General features: G+C 33.0%; 1 protein-coding gene and 1 long non-coding RNA gene across 2 annotated transcripts in view; one reads left to right on the forward strand and one right to left on the reverse strand.

Annotated features, from left to right (window-relative positions):
* Window positions 1-19,951, forward strand: part of LOC143082084 (DNA topoisomerase 3-beta-1-like) — a 77,906-nt gene extending 57,955 nt beyond the window's left edge. The window contains exons 9-17 of the mRNA XM_076257629.1: window positions 1,559-1,642; window positions 1,906-2,026; window positions 6,572-6,751; window positions 9,426-9,635; window positions 11,358-11,575; window positions 14,884-15,064; window positions 15,408-15,607; window positions 18,477-18,582; window positions 19,726-19,951. Of these exons, the coding sequence (XP_076113744.1) occupies window positions 1,559-1,642; window positions 1,906-2,026; window positions 6,572-6,751; window positions 9,426-9,635; window positions 11,358-11,575; window positions 14,884-15,064; window positions 15,408-15,607; window positions 18,477-18,582; window positions 19,726-19,950 (1,525 nt within the window). The 3' untranslated portion in view covers window position 19,951. The remainder of the gene's footprint in view (window positions 1-1,558; window positions 1,643-1,905; window positions 2,027-6,571; window positions 6,752-9,425; window positions 9,636-11,357; window positions 11,576-14,883; window positions 15,065-15,407; window positions 15,608-18,476; window positions 18,583-19,725) is intronic.
* On the reverse strand, window positions 19,789-20,708 carry LOC143082085 (uncharacterized). The gene is made up of 2 exons (XR_012980270.1): window positions 20,579-20,708; window positions 19,789-20,446 (listed from the first exon to the last, which is right to left on the reverse strand). It is a non-coding gene; the product is annotated as an uncharacterized LOC143082085 (long non-coding RNA).
* Between the last annotated feature and the right edge of the window lie 1,348 nt (window positions 20,709-22,056).

Consider the following 22,056-nt stretch of genomic DNA (forward strand, 5'->3'; position numbering starts at 1 on the left):
GTGGCAGATTCCTCCACTCTATATAAATGTATACTTGTTAGTGACTCTCACCGTGAATACTGGTGATTGTGGCTGATTCCTCCACTCTATATCAATGTATACTTGTTAGTGACTCTCACCATGAATACTGGTGATTGTGGCTGATTCCTCCACTCTATATCAATGTATACTTGTTAGTGACTCTCACCATGAATACTGGTGATTGTGGCTGATTCCTCCACTCTATATTAATGTATACTTGTTAGTGACTCTCACTGTGAATACTGGTGATTGTGGCTGATTCCTCCACTCTATATTAATGTATACTTGTTAGTGACTCTCACCGTGAATACTGGTGATTATGGCCGATTCCTCCTCCCTATATTAATGTATACTTGTTAGTGACTCTCACCGTGAATACTGGTGATTGTGGCTGATTTCTGCACTCTATATTAATGTATACTTGTTAGTGACTCTCACCATATACTGGTGATTGTGGCTGATTCCTCCACTCTATATTTATTAACGTATACTTGTTAGTGACTCTCACCGTGAATACTGGTGATTGTGGCCGATTCCTCCACTCTATATCAATGTATACTTGTTAGTGACTCTCACCATGAATACTGGTGATTGTGGCTGATTCCTCCACTCTATATCAATGTATACTTGTTAGTGACTCTCACCATGAATACTGGTGATTGTGGCTGATTCCTCCACTCTATATCAATGTATACTTGTTAGTGACTCTCACTGTGAATACTGGTGATTGTGGCTGATTCCTCCACTCTATATTAACGTATACTTGTTAGTGACTCTCACCATGAATACTGGTGATTGTGGCTGATTCCTCCACTCTATATCAATGTATACTTGTTAGTGACTCTCACTGTGAATACTGATGATTGTGGCTGATTCCTCCACTCTATATCAATGTATACTTGTTAGTGACTCTCACCATGAATACTGGTGATTGTGGCTGATTCCTCCACTCTATATCAATGTATACTTGTTAGTGACTCTCATTATGAATACTGGTGATTGTGGCTGATTCCTCCACTCTATATTAATGTATACTTGTTAGTGACTCTCACTGTGAATACTGGTGATTGTGGCTGATTCCTCCACTCTATATTAATGTATACTTGTTAGTGACTCTCACCATGAATACTGGTGATTGTGGCTGATTCCTCCACTCTATATCAATGTATACTTGTTAGTGACTCTCACCATGAATACTGGTGATTGTGGCTGATTCCTCCACTCTATATTAACGTATACTTGTTAGTGACTCTCACAGTGAATACTGGTGATTGTGGCCGATTCCTCCACTCTATATTAATGTATACTTGTTAGTGACTCTCACCATGAATACTGGTGATTGTGGCCGATTCCTCCACTCTATATTAATGTATACAATTATCTGTCACTTTATGACCATCTACTGTTATGTTGCTCTCTACTTCTCTAAATTATAACTTTCACCTATGTTTAATGTTGGTATTTTTTTTATTCAGAGGTATAACTTTAATTAATAAATAATATTCATCTTGTTTAACATTGATATTGATGATTACAGGGGGACATTGAGGCAACAGCAGTCATCACCTGATTGGGGAACTATTGTCAGGGAACTATTGAGTACTGGTATACAGAAACCAAGGTAACTATGCAGTAATTAAAGGGTAGCTATAATTGATAAGGAGTTCTTTACTATCACTTTTACTTGTCTTAGATTTTATGAAATATTTGGGTTTTTTTTGCAGTGGTTACTTTTATAGCTTAAACACTGCATAACAAAAGCAAATATATTAGTTTGAACATATGATCAAGGTCAACTGCGGGTCAAAATTATCAAATTAGTCAAAATTGTGATTTTCATAATCATTGTACTATTTACCTGACAAATGTGTTGTTTATTTTAAGGAAAGGAACAGACGCTGGGGATCACCCTCCGATCACACCAATGAGAAGTGCAACAGAGTCTGAGTTAGGCTCAGACAACTGGAGACTTTATGATTTTATTACCAGATATTTCATTGCTACAGTAAGTTCTGATATAGTTAGGGGCAGATAACTGGAGACTTACGATTTTATTACCAGATATTTTATTGCTACAGTAAGTTCTGATAGAGTTAGGGGCAGATAACTGGAGACTTTACGATTTTATTACCAGATATTTTATTGCTACAGCAAGTTCTGATAGAGTTAGGGGCAGATAACTGGAGACTTCACGATTTTATTACCAGATATTTTATTGCTACGGTTAGTTCTGATAGAGTTCGGGGCAGATAACCAGATATTTTATTGCTACAGTAAGTTCTGATAGAGTTAGGGGCAGATAACTTGAGACTTTATGATTTTATTACCAGATATTTTATTGCTACAGCAAGTTCTGAAAGAGTTAGGGGAAGATAACTGGAGAATATTATTTTATTACCAGATATTTTATTGCTACAGTAAGTTCTGATATAGAGTTAGGGGCAGATAACTGGAAACTAAGATTTTATTACCAGATATTTCATTGCTACAGTAAGTTCTGATAAAGACTAGAGTTAGGGGCAGATAACTGGAGACTTTATGATTTTATTACCAGATAGTTTATTAGTGCGGTGACTGAAGGCAGATTTTTTTGAATTTAATCTCCCCACCGAACACACACCTATATAATATATCATTGGAAAGAAGAAATCGTGTACTATAATAATATGCCTGTCGTCAAGACTTGATATGGTCACTTTTTTTTAAAATTGAGGTCAAAGTCATATGTAAAAATCTGTGAAAATTTGGGAAGGTTCCAATTTTGACATTTTTTTTAAATTTCTAAACTCTACCTAAATACAAATGATACTGTTTTGGCTTTAGTAATGTTTGTTATTATACATAAACCTTAATCATTGAGATTTTTTTTATCAAAAAAATTCATAAAACGACGTTTTATAAACAAAACTTCAAAAATCAAGTTTTCAACCTTTAAAATGTTTAGAGCACCTTAACCTTATGACAAATTTCAATTTCAGGTAAACATCAAGTGTCATGCAGGACAATACTTTAAAATTATTTTTTAAACTATCATATTGGGTGAGGTATCAAACCAAAGCAATAGAACACTACAGTCAAATATAACCTAAAATTGAATTTGCGGATACTTCAGGTTTTTTTTATAGACTACTGGTTGCTTTTGGTTTTTTTCACAATTATTACTGCTTCCATAGTATTATCTGTTGTTGTATATTTTACTCTGGTTAAAATCTATTACATTATAGGTTTTGTACCTATATCCCCCCTTTTTTTCCTTGCAACGTACCACAAACTTCAAATGTATTCCATATAAAAAAAAAGATGTGATATGATTGCAAATGAGACATAAATTAACTTACAATTATAGGTCCCGTACGGGCTTCAGCAATGAGTAAAATTCATACTGCAAAGTCTTCAATTCCCGAAATAAATAATGTAAAACAAACGAAAAATATAACGGCCCGATCAATGTACAAAATAAATTAGAAACACACAAATATAGTATATAGAAACAAACAACAAACACTGCATTACCGTCTCGTGACTTGAAACTGACACATACAGAATGTGGCGGGGTTTAACTTTTCTAAGGACGCGCCAACACTCCCCTAACCTGGGTGTACCAGTGCAGCAAGCTTTATACCAAATCAACCGTTATCTTCATCATCTTCATTTTGATCAACCGTCACAAGACATGACAAGACACATGAAAGGTTCTTCTCAAAGCAAACACGTTATTTTGAGGTTTTTTTTACAAGTATAGACAAGGTATTGTAGGAAGTCCGAAGACATTTGTTCCTAAAAAAAATACCAGCTTCAAACCATCCCTATCAATTCATCCAAGATTTAACAGAGATCTAAAAGGGGGTTTAGGAAGGTCTGATGACATCCATATGCGTGTCTGCAAAGATGCTGAGGAAACAAATATACGAGATGTACACACTATCTTGAATTCGCTCAATTTCATGGTTGGCAACACATTAGATAGGGTCGCACTTTACTTTAAGAAGCATAAAATCCATTGGCATTCAATGTTTCAACAAGGTGTTTTGAACATTAATGGTACATTTGTAAAGCCAATCCTAAATGAAAAAGAGTAAAACAAAATTGGTCACACAAACGATTGACTTAACAATTGCTTAGCATTTACGCAATTTCTCTGGTGCCATTTCCTGAGAATAGTCTTGGTTGTATTCAGTTTGATCGAGTAACTATAAAATGAATTGCAATAAATATGAAGGCATTGACTGAATTGAAGAAGGAAGAGACAATTCATCCGAAGTTATGTATTCTTCTTTAGAGTTCCGATGTCTTTTCTAAGTATACTTGCAGCGGAATGAAATATCTGTCCGTTATTTGTGTCTATTACCGTTGACATTGAGATTTTGAGGTCAGTTTTCAATTGCCTAGCAGCTGATATGGCATCTCAAATAGTTATTTTGCTACTATATATTATGTTATATTTGCCTTGAACTTGTTGAAGTTGTTTGACAACTGAATTTCTATATAAATCAATAAGTTTAGACCGCATGTTACAAGTAGAATATTTTAAATTAGAGTCAGTCGGAAGAAAAGATCTATATTTATCAAGTAACGGTGTCATGAGGAATGACCATTAAATCGTTGTCAATAGCCAAAATAAAATTAGTAAAAGCAGTATCGTGATCTGAGATATCTGCTTCCACGGGTTTGGATTTTTGTTGGTCTTTTTTCGTTTTTAGCAAATGATTTGTAATGCAACCAAAATGACAGAGTGCTTGAAATTTAAAAGATAGACGGAAAAACTATTTCAATTTTAACTTTATCTGACACGGATAAAACATTCTTCATACGCTCATCTGATTCAAACTCGAGTAGTTTTTGATATTTCTAAAATGTTTTGTTGCAACAAAATATACAAGCGCTCCAGTTGAACGCATACAAATACTCGAAACTGGGGGACAACAGTCCGATAATTGTATGTCGTCATTAAATATCAGATAAGAAGCTTCCTCGCTCTAAAAGGGGGCACAAATATGTTAACTTGTGTAACTTTTGTAGCATGAACGATGATAAACTGCCTGCATGGAGTTCTTCGAATTAACAGCTATCGCATGAAATCACAGGCACCTGTTTCTGTCAATATGGGGTTTACTATCCATACCCGTACGGAATATCACAAGGGTGATTTTTCGTACGGGTATGGATAATTGCACCATATTGACAGAAACAAGTGCCTGTGCATGAAACATCTTGATGTTCACCTCATCCAATCTTTTATTCGATGCAGATACAAAAATCGACTTCCCTATATGGGTAAATTGACTCAAAATTCCAGTCGAGTTTTTTTTTTTTCGCATATTAAGCACTGCATAAAATTGAACGACTTTTGTCTTTTCTTTGGACTTATTGGAGCAAGTTGCAACGGACTTGACATATCACGGAATATTTACTGAAACTATCCGTCAATTATTTTGATTTTACAATAAGACTTTTCTGACAAAGTATATTTGATGTTTTATAACAAAAAAACATAGAATATAAACATATAAAAACAAAGTATGTGGCATATATGTGCACTTTAATTGAAAATGTGTGTATATAATAGCGAAAAAAGTAGTAATTTCATATATCAGTTGAGAGCAAATTATTGACTAATACACAAAATGTGACGGAAGGCAAGTGATTAAGTTCCGTGTTGAAATTGAAGTTTTTAGTCCATTGATTTCTTAAGGTTTTTTTTTATATTTTAGTTCCGAAATTTTTATCGTTTATTAGTTTTATGAAATACTATATGCTTAAAATATTATGGGATAATTTTTATTACTAATATGAAGAAGAAACTAAAGTTTGTGCCTGAATTTGCAATTAAAATTACCTCAATTTTAAACAGTCCAAACTTCGCAAATTTTATAGATTAGAAGAAAATAAAATACTAAATAGAATATTTTGACATATAAAAATGGCTTCAGGAAAAACTATTTCAATTAAATGTAAGCAAACGTACAAAATTTTTCATTTTGAAAAAGGGGGGTTGAAACTCTCCAATATACTACTAGTCATTAAAACGACTTTTTAGAAAAATGTGACCGTACGAAATTCTGACGACAGGGCAAAAACTAAAGAAGACATATTTGTCTTTAAGTTAAGACCATTTTTAGCCGTGTGTTATTTGGGGAGATTAAACTCGCGATCTAGACGACTTTTTACACTTCTGTCACCGCACTATATTGCTGCAATAAGTTTTGATATAGAGTTAGGGGCAGATAACTGGAGACTTTAAGATTTTATAACCAGATATTTAATTGCTGCAGTAAGTTCTGATAGAGTTAGGAGCAGATAACTTTAGACTTTACAATTTTATTACCAGATATTTTATTGCTACAGTAAATTCTGATAGAGTTAGGGGCAGATAACTGAAGACTTTACAATTTTATTACCAGATATTTCATAGTAGTATATCTAATTTTATGTTATTAATACCAAAGTAAAGTGCATCATGATGAACTAAAATTTAGAATTTAGGTTTTAGAAATGTTATGATTTATAGAGATTTTGTGTTTTTACAATTGTTTATAATTTTCATTTTCAGATTATGCCAGATTGTAAATATCTTCAGACAAAAGTGTATTTTGAGATAGGCCCTGAGAAATTTTCTTGTACAGGTCATGTGATTGTTGATCCGGGGTTCACATCTGTCATGACATGGAAAGCTATGGATGATGAAACACTTCCAGAGTTTAAAAAGGATCAAACATTCAGCCTTGAAGAAGTAAGTTAAAAAAGTTATAAGTTTGAAAGAATAAAAGTATTCTATCCAAGTATTATGAAAAAAGTAAGACAACAGTAGTTCAAATCTTGAAAAAAAGTACATTCATGTCCAATGAAGGATGGTTATTCAATATTGTCGACATCGCGATATCTACAATGTTAACACGATATAGTGTCAACATTGTTTACATTGTTTGAACCCTTATATAATGTATACATCGTTGACATCGCGATGTATACAATGTTAAGACGATGTGGTGTCAACATCGTTCACATTGTTTGAACTCTTATATATTGTTTACTTCGTTGACATCGTTAACATTGCGATGTATACAATGTAAACACGATGTCGTGTCAACATCGTTGACATTGTTTGAACTCTTATATATTGTTTACATCGTTGACATCGTTAACATCGCGATGTTTACAATGTTAACATGATGTCGTGTCAACATCGTTTACATTATTTGAACCCTTATATATTGTTTACATTGTGACATCGTTAACATTGCGATATATACAATGTAAACACGATGTCGTGTCAACATCGTTGACATTGTTTGAACTCTTATATATTGTTTACATCGTTGACATCATTAACATCGCGATGTTTACAATGTTAACAAGATGTCCTGTCAACATCGTTTACATTGTTTGAACCCTTATATATTGTTTACATCCTTGACATCGTTAACATTGCGATGTATACAAGGTTAACACGATGTCGTGTGAATATCGTTGACATTGTTTGAACTCTTATATATTGTTTACATCGTTGACATCGTTAACATCGCGATGTACACAATATTAAACCGATATCTAGTCAACTTCGTTAACATTGTTTGAACTCTTATATATTGTTTACATCGTTGACATCGTTAACATAGCGATGTATACATATAAGAAGATGTGGTATAAGTTCAAATGAGACAACTTTTTATTTAAGTTACATCTTTTATAAGTTAACCCTAATAGGTTTGTCATTAATGCAGACTTTTGGTTTTTATCGAGTAGCAAGCTATGAAAGGCACAAAAAAACACTAGTGTAAAACTATTTGAACAGGAAAAATAAAGGTCTAATGTAAAAAACATGAAACCAGAAACACGTATGAACAATTCAACAAATGACAACTACTGAACGACCGATTCCTGACTAAGGACAGGTGCAAACAAATGCAGTTAGTTTAACGTTTATATACGTACCATAGACTCAATATAAAATAAAAACACGATTTTGGCACAATATTGTTAGCATTGTTATGTGAACAATTTAAACAAAAAGGTATATATAAAAAAAGAAGTGGTGTGATTGCAAATAAGTAACATTTTCAGTACATACATACTAACTGGCACATCTATAGATAACCGTATGGCCTTTAACATTGAGCAAAGTTTATATGGCATAGTTAACAATAAAAGACGCCGACATGAAAAATGGAAACAATTTTAACTATAAAACTAACTGCTTAACCATGTTAACTTATTTTTAAAAAAAAGAACGAAAAAAAATGTATATACAACAACAACAAGATGTTGACACTATATTGTTAACATTACGATGTATACGATGTGAACGATTTAAACAGAAAGGTGTAGACACTATATATACAATATAAACACGATGTTGACACAGTATTGTCAACATCGCGATGTATACGATGTGAACGATGTAAACAGAAAGGTATAGACTTTATATATATAAATACAATATAAACACGATGTTGACACGATATTGTCAACATCGCGATGTATACGATGTGAACGATGTAAACAGAAAGGTATAGACTCTATATATACAATATAAACACGATGTTGACACAATATTGTCAACATCACGATGTATACGATGTGAACGATGTAAACAGAAAGGTATAGACTTTACATATATATATATACAATATAAACACGATGTTGACACAATATTGTCAACATCGCGATGTATACAATGTGAACGATGTAAACAGAAAGGTATAGACTATATATATATATATACAATATAAACACGATGTTGACATGTTATTGTCAACATCCCGATGCACACGATGTGAACGATGTAAACAGAAAGGTATAGACTATATATATATATATATACAATATAAACACGATGTTGACACGTTATTGTCAACATCGCGATGCATACGATGTGAACGATGTAAACAGAAAGCTATAGACTCTATATATATACAATATAAACATGATGTCGACACGATATTGTCAACATCCCGATGTATACAATGTGAACGATGTAAACAGAAAGGTGTAGAACATATTGATAGGATACAATGTAAACACAATAACGACACTATAAAGTTGACATTGTGATGTTGACAATATCGACAAAACATTGTGCACTGGACATAGTTCAAAAAGTAAGAAGACAAATTGAGGTTATTAACAAAAATTGAGTGAATTGTTGAACTGCAACAGGAATGAAACCAGGTGATTTGACAAGATAATAATTGTCTCCTGCTGTTTGATCATAATTGACGTTACTAAGTAAAAATGGTATATGGGGGAGGTAATATATATATATGAAATTAATGTTTTTTCTTTTACAAATTGTGACTAAAGTGATTGGCTTGCCAGTCAGTTATTTATACTTTAATTACATTGAATCAACATCGATTGAGACATTTTTATGAAAGTTTTATACACTGTTGTGTCATTGTTTGCAGGCAAAGCTTGCTGAGAGACAAACCAGCCCTCCAGATTATTTAACTGAAAGTGAATTGATTACACTGATGGAGAAACATGGCATAGGAACTGATGCCAGTATATCTGTACATATAAACAACATTTGTGAGAGAAATTATGTCAATGTAATAGCTGGACGGAAGCTCAAACCCACACCACTTGGAATAGTGTTAGTCCATGGTTATCAAAAGGTGAAAGTGTTGATTTATCATTTAAGAGATAACTGTATTGTATTTGAAGCTTTGCGGACGTCCATCGGTAGTTTTACTGTTGCAAATTTAGTTTACCTGGCGACGCGTAGCGGAGACAGGTAAATGGGTATTTGTGACAGTAAAACTACCGATGAATGTCCGCAAAGCTTCAAATACAATACAGTTATCTCTATTCTAATGCAAAACAAGTTCAAAATTAAATTTCAATTATTATTTTAGTGTAAAATCTTCATTAAAGAAAATTCCGCGAAAAGATGTTATCTTCTTTGGTCCTTACACTAGGTGACGTCATAGGTGTGCTTCCGGCGTCAAACATAAACACCGGGCCTTTTCTGGCTTCTGTGCCGCTTCAGAATGTAATAAAATTTGATAAAAAGAAGATTTTTTGGTGCAACATGTGAGTTTTTTGGCTTATTATTGTAGAAATTACATGTCAATACATTCAGCAATTCAAAATGTCGGCTTTCTTAGTTACAGACAAGGAGATAGATAATCTTACGCTGACTGTCATCCAATCAGAACCATTGATACAAAACAATTGCATTAGAATTGTGGGTCCATGGTTATCCAAAAGTCATAGTGTGGATTTATTTATCATTTGTGGGTCCAAGGTTATCAAAAAGTCATAGTGTGGATTTATTTATCATTTGTGGGTCCATGGTTATCAAAAAGTCATAGTGTGGATTTATTTATCATTTGTGGGTCCATGGTTCTCAAAAAGTCATAGTGTGGATTTATTTATCATTTGTGGGTCCATGGTTATCCAAAAGGTAATAGTGTGGATTTATTTATCATTTGTGGGTCCATGGTTATCCAAAAGGTCATAGTGTGGATTTATTTATCATTTGTGGGTCCATGGTTATCAAAAAGGTCATAGTGTGGATTTATTTATTAGTATTAGTGGGATACCAATTTTCTTGGTATAGGTTGGCAAGAAATTTAAATTTCAATGAAGTAAAATAATTCTATATGCATGTATGAGACTTTGACCATGATCCACAAACATACAAGTGTATGAAACTTGTGATCAGAGAAAATAAATCATTCTTTAGTAATGAAGGATAGAGGTGTTTATGATTGATGAAAATGAAAAAGTCATAATGGAATTAAATTCTGAAAATAGATGACCTAATTTGAATGTCCTATTCAAAGATACATACTAATTTTATTGTTTACTGAGTTCTTCTGTGAATTTATCCTTCAGAAGATAATAGTATATATATACAGCCTGTTAAGGACTAAAACATAGCACAAAAGTTGTTGAAGGTTTAGGGAGTTCAATTTTTCATATCAACAATCCAAGTGATAAAATTTCAAAATACTTCAAGTCAGGAATATGACAGTTGTTTTCCATTTGTTTGATGTGTTTGAGCTTTTTATAATAACTTTCTGTTTTGAATTCACCTTGGAGTTCTGTACTTTTGTTATTTTACTTTTCATCTATTAATACAGATTCCCCATTCCATCTAGTTCCTATTAGTAACTTTTTACACATGTCAAATAACCTCTAATCAGGCCGTTAGTTTTCTCGTTTGAATTGTTTTATATTATCATTTGGGGGCCTTATATAGCTGACTATGTGGTATGGGCTTTGCTCATTGTTGAAGGCTGTACAATGACCTATAGTTGTTAATTTCATATATTGATACCATAAAAATGATCTGTTAAAAGTTATAAGACTTTTTTTAATTTATTTTTCAGATTGATCAAGAACTAGTATTGTCTACCATGAGATCTGCCGTAGAAAAACAATTGAATCTCATCGCCCACGGTAAAGCTGACTTCCAGGATGTTCTACATCATGCACTTAACATTTTCAGACTGAAATTTAAATATTTTGTGGAGAATATAAATGGGATGGATGAGTTGTTTGAAGTGACTTTTTCATCACTGGCTGCTAGTGGTAAACCTTTGTCCAGGTATGTACTAGTGGTAAACCTTTGTCCAGGTACGTACTAGTGGTAAACCTTTGTCCAGGTACGTACTAGTGGTAAACCTTTGTCCAGGTACGTACTAATGGTAAACCTTTGTCCAGGTACGTACTAGTGGTAAACCTTTGTCCAGGTACGTACTAGTGGTAAACCTTTGTCCAGGTACGTACTAGTGGTAAACCTTTGTCCAGGTATGTACCAGTGGTAAACCTTTGTCCAGGTACGTACCAGTGGTAAACCTTTGTCCAGGTACGTACCAGTGGTAAACCTTTGTCCAGGTACGTACCAGTGGTAAACCTTTGTCCAGGTACGTACTGTCCAGGTACGTACTAGTGGTAAACCTTTGTCCAGGTACGTACCAGTGGTAAACCTTTGTCCAGGTACGTACCAGTGGTAAACCTTTGTCCAGGTACGTACCAGTGGTAAACCTTTGTCCAGGTACCTACCAGTGGTAAACCTTTGTCCAGGTACGTACTAGTGGTAAACCTTTGTCCAGGTACGTACTAGTGGTAAACCTTTGTCCAGGTATGTACTAGTGGTAAATCTTTGTCCAGGTACGTACTAGTGGTAAACCTTTGTCCAGGTACGTACCAGTGGTAAACCTTTGTCCAGGTACGTACCAGTGGTAAACCTTTGTCCAGGTACGTTTTTTTTTTTATCTTTTATTTGTTTTTCAATAGTCAGGATTTTACACACCCCATTAAACTACCACCTGACAATGGTATCAAGGGGTAAATACAGAATATATAAGAAAAAAATATAGCAATATACAAAAAGAATCTCTGACTAATTAATTTTTAACAATAGAAATATTTTAGGTTACATATAAATTGTATTTGATTTATCTCTCCTCTCTCTCTCTCTCTCTCTGACTTACTCACATACAACACTAAAACTTTCACTCATCTGTTTTGCTACAATATGTATCATGACTTACTTTTTAATACAATTTTTTTAAAGAAATAAATTTGCTCATAATTTATAAATTATTTCTTTTCTCTAAACTAAACATAGATAATATGAAAACAACACTTAGTTAAATATTACATGTAAAGGAGACCAAAATTTTTCACAAACTTGGACTTTATCATTTTTCTTTGCAATATGATTTTCAAGAAATTGGTATTTCTTTATTTTATTCTTTAACTCAATCATATTTGGTTTTGTTTCATTTAATTTACATTTGTATATATAATTCTTTGTAATTATGATTAGCAGATTCAATAATAAACTTTCATGTTTGCAACCAAGAAACACATTCTCTTTGTTGAGATCAAAATTTACAAAAAAAAGTTTCACAATATTGGAGAAAGACTGCCACAATTGAAAAGTTATTGGGCATTCAAAAAACAGGTGTTCAATGGTTTCTTTTCCAAGTTTACAAAAAGTACATAACTTGGTATCTTTTAATTTGATTTTGTACAAAAAGGTATTAGTTGCTATAATTCTATGCAAAAATTTATATTGAAAGGTTCTTAAATAAGCATCTCTACAAGACTTTTTTGTTATCATGAAATACTCTGACCATTCTGTAGTATCAATAACTAACAGCTCCGCCCATTTCAAAAATTTAATTGTTGGTAGTTGAATAACTTCATCTACTAAGTTTTTATATACAAATTTGGCTTTCACATTACACCTGATTTTTTTTAAGAAAGTATCACCAGGGTTAGACTTATCTAAATCTTGATTTAGACAGTTATCTTTAAGGCATTTTTTCATAGTGTTAGGGATTTTTGATATCAAACCATAATATTTAATAAAATTGTTGGTTTGTACTTTTTCTTGAAATTGCTCAAATTTATAAAAAATCATATTTTCACGATTAAAAAGGTCACTTACTGACTGCACACCCCCCTTTTCCCATTGAATGTAATATGGGAAATCATCCAAAGAAGAAAAGTTCAAAATATCTAAGGATAAAATGTCACTGACAGAAATCTCAGCAATAGGTTTTGCAGTGGAAAAGCATAGTAAAACATCCTTCCAGAGAGAATTTTTACATCTTTTAGCAATCTCAATCAACTTTTCTTTCTGAAGTCCAGGTACGTACCAGTGGTAAACCTTTGTCCAGGTACGTACCAGTGGTAAACCTTTGTCCAGGTATGTACCAGTGGTAAACCTTTGTCCAGGTACGTACTAATGGTAAACCTTTGTCCAGGTACGTACTAGTGGTAAACCTTTGTCCAGGTATGTACTAGTGGTAAACCTTTGTCCAGGTACGTACCAGTGGTAAACCTTTGTCCAGGTATGTACTAGTGGTAAACCTTTGTCCAGGTACGTACTGTCCAGGTACATACTAGTGGTAAACCTTTGTCCAGGTACGTACCAGTGGTAAACCTTTGTCCAGGTACGTACTAGTGGTAAACCTTTGTCCAGGTACGTACTAGTGGTAAACCTTTGTCCAGGTACGTACTAGTGGTAAACCTTTGTCCAGGTACGTACTAGTGGTAAACCTTTGTCCAGGTACGTACTAGTGGTAAACCTTTGTCCAGGTATGTACTAGTGGTAAATCTTTGTCCAGGTATATATCCTACATATCTTATCTGAAAAATAAACTTTGTCTTGTTGTCATAAATACAAGGAGAAGTTTGGTATTCATCAGTGAGAAAGCAACAACACAAAAACCTAAACACTTTTGTATGTATATAAGCTGTCGGATATAAATTTTTAGTTTGTTTAGTAATCACCTCTCTGTCCTTTTTTTCGTAATTATGTGCCCAAAATGATTCAATATGAATAATATATAAGAAATTTATTTTAGAAATGAATATTGCAATTTGCAACAGCATAGTATATTGCACAAAAGCAAAAAAAATAGTATAAATTCAAATCATATCACCAATTTTAAGTTCTTTAACAACAGTTATTCTGTGTCAGAAACCTATTATGTGTCAAATTTTTAATTACAATCCAAATTCAGACCTGTATCAAGCATTAATATTGTGTCCATTTTTGCCCCGGTTCAGGGTTGGACCTCTGCGGTCATATCCAGCTGCGCTCAGCGAAGCAATTTATTCTACAAGGAAGGATGATACTATGCATAGATTCATTATTATTTGTGGGATACCATTTTCATGGATTTGGTTGGTACAGGTTAACCAGGAAATTAAATGTTCAACGAATCTTATACATGCGACTTTGCAAAGCCATGTAATTAAATATCCACGAATATGCGAGATTTCCTTCATCCACGAAAATTGGTACCCATGAAAATAAATGAATCCACGGTAATAGCTATAGATTTAAAGAAATCACACAAGCAAAGTAATCATCCCTTTTTCTGTATTTTTCAGATGTGGTAAATGTCGTCGTTTTATGAAATTCATCCAAGCGAAACCTAGTCGTCTCCATTGTTCTAACTGTGATGATACATTCACACTGCCACAGAATGGGAATATCAAACTTTATAAAGAATTAAAATGTCCACTGGATGATTATGAACTAGTTTTATGGACAACTGGTGTAAAGGGAAAGGTAAGTCTGCAATAATGTTATCAGGCCAAACTTTAACAGAAGCTTGTTTATGACCAAAGGCTAGTATCAAGAAGGAAATTTAAAAACATTTATTTCCTGTTTTTCCGTATATTATTTGTGAAGAGACTTAGTTTTTCTTCCAGTTAACATAACACACATTCTACATTTAAAGTTTTTAAAACAAAAGATAGTATCTAGAGGAAAGTTTTTAATAATTTTTTCACCATTTTTGTTGAGCATACCCCTATCACACTAGAAAAAAAGCAAAAGTAGGCAAGACACTGGGTTTCACGAATCCTTACAAATTTTTTATTAATGAGTAGAAATAATTATTATTTTACAGTGTTACCCTCTTTGTCCTTATTGTTACAATAATCCACCATTCAAAGACATGAAGAAAGGATTTGGTTGTAACGAGTGTACCCATCCAACATGCCAGCATGGATTATCACAGACAGGGGTATCAGAATGTGTAGAATGTGAGAATGGTATCTTGGTGCTAGATCAGACTTCAGCTCCAAAATGGAGAATGGCCTGCAATATGTAAGAGGACTTTATACTGCTTGTAGTTCAATTTTGCAGACTTCTTCAAATAATTTTGTTATGAGTCATATTAAGGTTATTGTCTCTCCTCTAGATCTTGTCACACAGTTTAGTAAGATGAAATATTCTGAAAAATAAGCTTTTTTTCTAGACCATGGAAACAGATAATCATGAAATTAACTGAATATAAAATATAGAATAATATTTTTCACTTTGTACATGAAAATTGTTTCATAGATTTAGGAGATAACTGTATTGTATTTTAAGCTCCGACGGCATCAATTGGGGATTTGATGGTCGCAAATTAAGTTTACTGGCGACGCGTTAGCGGAGACAGTAAACAGGTATTTGCGACCATCAAATCCCCAATTGATGCCGTCGGAGCTTAAAATACAATACAGTTATCTCCATTCTAATGAAACTGATAGAAAACAACGTTAAAACATGTATTTAAAATCTGTCATATGCCGTCTGCGCTTGCGCGTACGTCCCATAGCATCAATTGTCAATTGATGCCATGTAAATAAGTGACGTTATCCAATCAAAATGAACGTTACAAACGTTGTTGCATTAGAATAAACTGTATGTGTATTTCTTTCTGTATGTTCTTGCTTATATACTTCAGTCAAATAAAGTTGTCTTATCAACCATGATAGATAGAATCTGGCAGGTGTCTCAATTTTTCAAATATCATTTTCACAAAATTATCAGATGACTCTTTACAAGAAGTCAATATTTTGGCTTTTTTTAGATGCTATATAAATACATGAAAGGCTGAACAGCTCAATTGATTTAGGCTGTTTCTGAAAATATATATTGTTTTGGGGATCAAAAGGCATGTTTTAGTTTACTATATTGTTTTGGGGATCAGATGGCATGTTTTAGTTTACTATATTGTATTGGGGATCAGAAGACACGTTTTAGTTTACTATATTGTATTGGGGATCAGAAGGCACGTTTTAGTTTACTATATTGTATTGGGGATCAGAAGGCACGTTTTAGTTTACTATATTGTATTGGGGATCAGAAGGCACGTTTTAGTTTACTATATTGTATTGGGGATCAGAAGGCACGTTTTAGTTTACTATATTGTATTGGGGATCAGAAGGCACGTTTTAGTTTACTCAACCATGCATAAAAGTACAAAATTATTTCCATTTCCTATGCCATCTTTCGAAAATAACCACCACCCAGCATTTTTTTATTGGAATCCTTCGGAACCCCCCTCAAATAATCAGTTCTAGAACATCCCTCAGTTAGACAAGATCTGCCAAGCACACTAGATTGCAATAAAGTGAAGTGAAAATAATCTAAAAAGAGGCTGTCAGAGTGACAGTAAACCAGATTTGTTTTACATTTATTTGTGGAGCATAACTCCTGAACAGTAAAAGTGACAATCATCAATATCGAACTTGACCTCCATTTTGTTATACCACCACAAAAATTAAAAAAATTTTGGTCGTATATTGGTATGACGTTGTCGTTGTCATCGTTGTCGTCGTCGTCCAAAGACATTTGGTTTTCACACTCTAACTTTAGTATAAGTAAATAGAAATCTATGAAATTTAAACACAAGGTTTATGACCACAAACGGAAGGTTGGGATTGATTTTGGGAGTTTTGGTCCGAACAGTTTAGGAATTAGAGGCCAAAAAGGGCCCAAATAAGCAATTTTCTTGGTTTACGCACAATAACTTTAGTATTAGTTCATAGAAATCTATGAATTTTAACACAAGGTTTATGACCACAAAAGGAAAGTTAGGATTGATTTTGGGAGTTTTGGTCCCAACAGTTTAGGAATTAGGGGCCAAAATTAAACTTTGTTTGATTTCATCAAAAATTGAATTATGGGGGTTCTTTGATATGCTGAATCACATGTACTTAGATTTTTTATCATGGGCCCAGTTTTCAAGTTGGTCCAAATTGGGGTCCAAAATTAAACTTTGTTTGATTTCAACAAAAATTGAATATATGGGGTTCTTCAATATGCTGAATCTAACCATGTATTTAGATTTTTAATATTTAAGCCCAGTTACCAAATTGGTCCACATTGAGGTCTAAAGGGTCCAAAATTGAACATTATTTGATTTCATCAAAAATTTAATTCTTGGGGTTCTTTGATATGCTGAATCCATCCATGTATTTAGATCTTGGATATTGGACCATAATAGGTAAATGTCCAATTTTGAATTTTTAAGTTGTTAAGTTTAAGTTCTTACACCACATTCATTCTGTGTCAGAAACCTATGTTGTGTCAACTATTTAATCACAATCCAAATTCAGAGCTGTATCAAGCTTGAATGTTGTGTCCATACTTGCCCCAACTGTTCAGGGTTCGACCTCTGCGGTTGTATAAGCTGCGCCCTACAGAGCATCTGGTTATGCATTAACAACTTATTAGAATTTGAAAATCTTTGGTTGAATGGTTCATGAGTTAAAACATGGACACGACTGAAAACACCATATTTCAATCTTTCAAGAACCAAAACTCCTGAATGGTGAAAGTGAAAATCATCAATATCGAACCTTACCTCTATTTTGTCATCAGTAACAACATATTAAAAATTGAAAAGCTTTGGTTGAACAGTTCATGGATAAATGCATGGACACTGCAGCCAGATGCCCGACCGTCTGCTTAACATACATTCTCAAATCAATAACCGAATTTTAAGTCATAAATCCAGTTAAAATGGCATATTTTTCACTAGTAAAAATTCAGGCACTTGTTTATTAATAATAAAATTGAGAATGGAAATGGGGAATGTGTCAAAGAGACAACAACCTCGACCATAGAGCAGACAACAAAATATATTTCTTAAAAAAACTCCATAAACTGTGTGTGTGTACATGTAATGTTAATTTAATTTTAGGTGTAATGTTGTGATCAACTTTTTTGACAATGCCCATAAAGTATCAGTATCAGAAGATATATGTGAAGACTGTGGTTCACACATTGTTAATGTAGATTTCAGCAAGGTATGTATGTTTTATACCTATATATATGTGAAGACTGTGGTTCACACATTGTTAATGTAGATTTTAGCAAGGTATGTATGTTTTATAAGTATATACTGTAAACCAACTTATTTTTGGGGATACTTTATTTCGCGTTCTACCCTTTCTTGACCACTTCGCGGCTATTTAATTTCGCAATTTTCTGATTTACTTGATGAAATTTAATAAGGAAAGATCTAAGTTTTACATATTTGCGATGATTTATAATCACGTTATTTTTGTACTCACGAAAGTCACGAAAATAAATCGCTCGCAAAAATAAGTTGCTTTACAGTACATGGTCCAAGGACACAGTTATCATCCTTTGATATTTGTTGTCTACAAATAGAATCCCTAGTATGGACAGTGTTTAACTTGCAAATTTTTTACATACACCTAATTAATTTTTTTTATATTAATTTAAGCATTATATAGTAAGTAGTTTGAAAAGGTCAAAAATATGTATGTATAGACCCCTTGGCATAATATTGTCCCTATTTAGAGTTGGAGTCAATAGACCTTTTATAATTTTCCCAAAAGTATTACACTACACCTTCAAAATGTATTTTTTGATAAAGCTGGTGCAAATTTTTTTGATGTGCATATTTATGTATGAAATAACTGTGTTCTCAGGCGACATGTGACCTTAAATAAGGCAATCATGTTTCAACTGTTTCCCCTTCATAGTGGCTAATCCTGTGGATTAAGTTTGAACAACTTATCACTGGATATTATTCCCTTGCAATAAATGTGTGCAAGGAAATATTGCAACGATAGTCTGTCCTCCTGCATTAAACATGAAAAGATTTCAATGACACCATTGATTTCAACTGTCAGAGGTAAAAGATCAAGTTGATTACAAGCTTAGGCTTAAAGTGATTTGCAATAAGTACACAGCTGGCACTTCAATTATTTGGGAGTGTGAGGGTCAGAGAGAACTTTTATGAGATAATAAAGAAAAGCAGTTTGGATAGAAATGAGAAAATATATCTTCTCCCTCTTGTTTAGAAGCAGTTGCTTTTATGAGGGATAATCACAGCCTGTGTTAAAAAATACAAAATTTGTTTGATACAATCATACTATTAGAATTAGATTAAACATTGTATTTTGTATGTTTTTTTATAGGGTAAAACCCCACTAGAAGGAGACGAAACTGAACACTCAGGCTGTGTATTTTGTGACCCGGTATTTAAACCATTGGTAGAAAAACATCATGCAAGAATGAAAAGAAGGGGAGGTGCTAGTCGAACAGCTGGTAGAGGTGGGCGTGGTAGAGGAGGAAGGTCAAGAGGTCGAGGTAGAGGAAAACCAAAAGACAAAATGTCACAGTTAGCTGCTTATTTTGTATAATTATGTCATTATGTTATGATTTAATGTGCCTTTTCACTCATAGTCTGTTACAGTTTAAAGTTTTTTTAAATGTATTGTTTTTGGTAATATATAGACTCTACAGTTTATGGTACATGTCACTCATTGTTATCTTCCAAATTGAGTACCAATGTTATTTTGACTTTTTATCTTTTGTAATATCTAGTTCTAATAATAACGACTACATTCAAAGACCTAGTGTTGTCTTGGTTATTATGTATTATGATCCGTTGATGCTTGATTCTGAAATCATGATAGCACTTTTTTTTTATTTTTAAATTCTACTATTAGTACGCACATGAGATAATGATTCATCAGCCAGTTAAGTGATACTGTCTCCTTTTAGAATCTGGAATGAATTGTACACAAATAAAGATTAGATATCAGCAACAGATAATTGTTGAAAAGAACCCTATCCTTTGAAATTCTTTTCAAGAATCAGTTAATGTTGCATCATATCCTTTGTCAGACTATGTACCTATGTAAGAGACATTAAAGTTCATTGTTAGACTATGTACCTATGTAAGAGACATTAAAGTTGTACCTATGTAAGAGACATTAAAGTTCATTGTTAGACTATGTACCTATGTAAGAGACATTAAAGTTGTACCTATGTAAGAGACATTAAAGTTCATTGTTAGACTATGTACCTATATAAGAGATATCCATGTTCATTGTTTAAGATCAACGCTACCATGCATCTGTTCACACATATTATAAAGACTATCATATTAAAAGTGTATTGTGTCAGTTAAACTGTTCAAAATGATTTGAAGAAACCATTTGCTTTTATATTTTTTTTAAATTAAAAATTTACTGCAGCACTGTTAAAGAATTAACTACAAGTTTTTACCGCATTGTTAAAGTTACATTTCAATTAGGTTTTTTTTTATAAATGCTTGATAGATGACAGAATTACTACATACATAATATATTACGTTAATAGCTGGTGTTCTGATGATAATACTCAATCAGACAGGTAGTTTTATAAATGTGTATTGTTTGTTAGGTTATGCATGTTATGCTGTTTATAATAAATTCTAAATAGATTATTGTACTTTGTCCATTTTATTTAAGGTTTTAGTTCATTTCATTCATTCATTCAGGTCAGAGCAAACAAACATCTGGAATGGAGATTTATAATGCCATTATTGTTTAATCTCATGTTTTTTAAATAAGATTGTAGGCCATTGTTTGACTTATTTGTTTTGTCTATGCTGGTGTTTGTCCTTCTTGGAATTGAGATTCTGATTTGTCTCCCTTGACACAATTTTAGAGCAGCAAGTACCTCAGAAATGAATGATTAAGATTTGCATACAATAAAGAATGATATGTTGGTCACAATTATAATTATATTCTATTATTTTTAAAATATCTCCAATATGTAAAACTTAACCTCACTGACTAAGCATCCCTACTTGTATAACAAAGAAGACAAAAGTGTGTTGGACTCTGATCAGTCAAAATTTTATATAACAATTGATCCTTTGTTGTCACATTAACTCTGCATATTGTTAATATAAAGCACTCTTGTTTTTTGAAAATTTTATTTGATATCAAACTAGGTATCTACCAGATCTACCCTTAAATTGTTATTCATCATGTTCATGCACAAGTAAATTAAGGCTCAAAATATATTTCCCACTCTATTATTTTTATTGATGTAAATTTATTTGTGAGTTTAAAGTAAGCTAAAACACCAAAAGCAATATCTTTTGTCAGAGCAGGGCTACTTTTAAAAGTTCTAGATGTGATCAGTATATTGTTGGTGAGACACTAAAATTTAGAAACAATCTGCGCAACCTTGCCTTTGGGGTCTCTTCTTTTTTTTACAAGACGAAGTTTGCTATAGTTATCATTGGGTTGGATTATATTATAGAAAGATACAGGATACTGATCATGATTGAATTTACGTTGAAAATATTACAAACTTATCATAAAAACAAGGCCAAGGTCAGATGAACCATAACAGACAGACAATCTTCTTTGTTAAATATTTGTTTGTTTTTGTTCTGATTGAGATTGTGACACAGTGATGACTGCTGTACCCCTATTTTGACAATTTTACCTATGATGAAATTGAAAAAG

The sequence above is a fragment of the Mytilus galloprovincialis genome, chromosome 7, assembly GCF_965363235.1.
Source record: "Mytilus galloprovincialis chromosome 7, xbMytGall1.hap1.1, whole genome shotgun sequence".
Taxonomy (NCBI): Eukaryota; Metazoa; Mollusca; class Bivalvia; order Mytilida; family Mytilidae; genus Mytilus; species Mytilus galloprovincialis.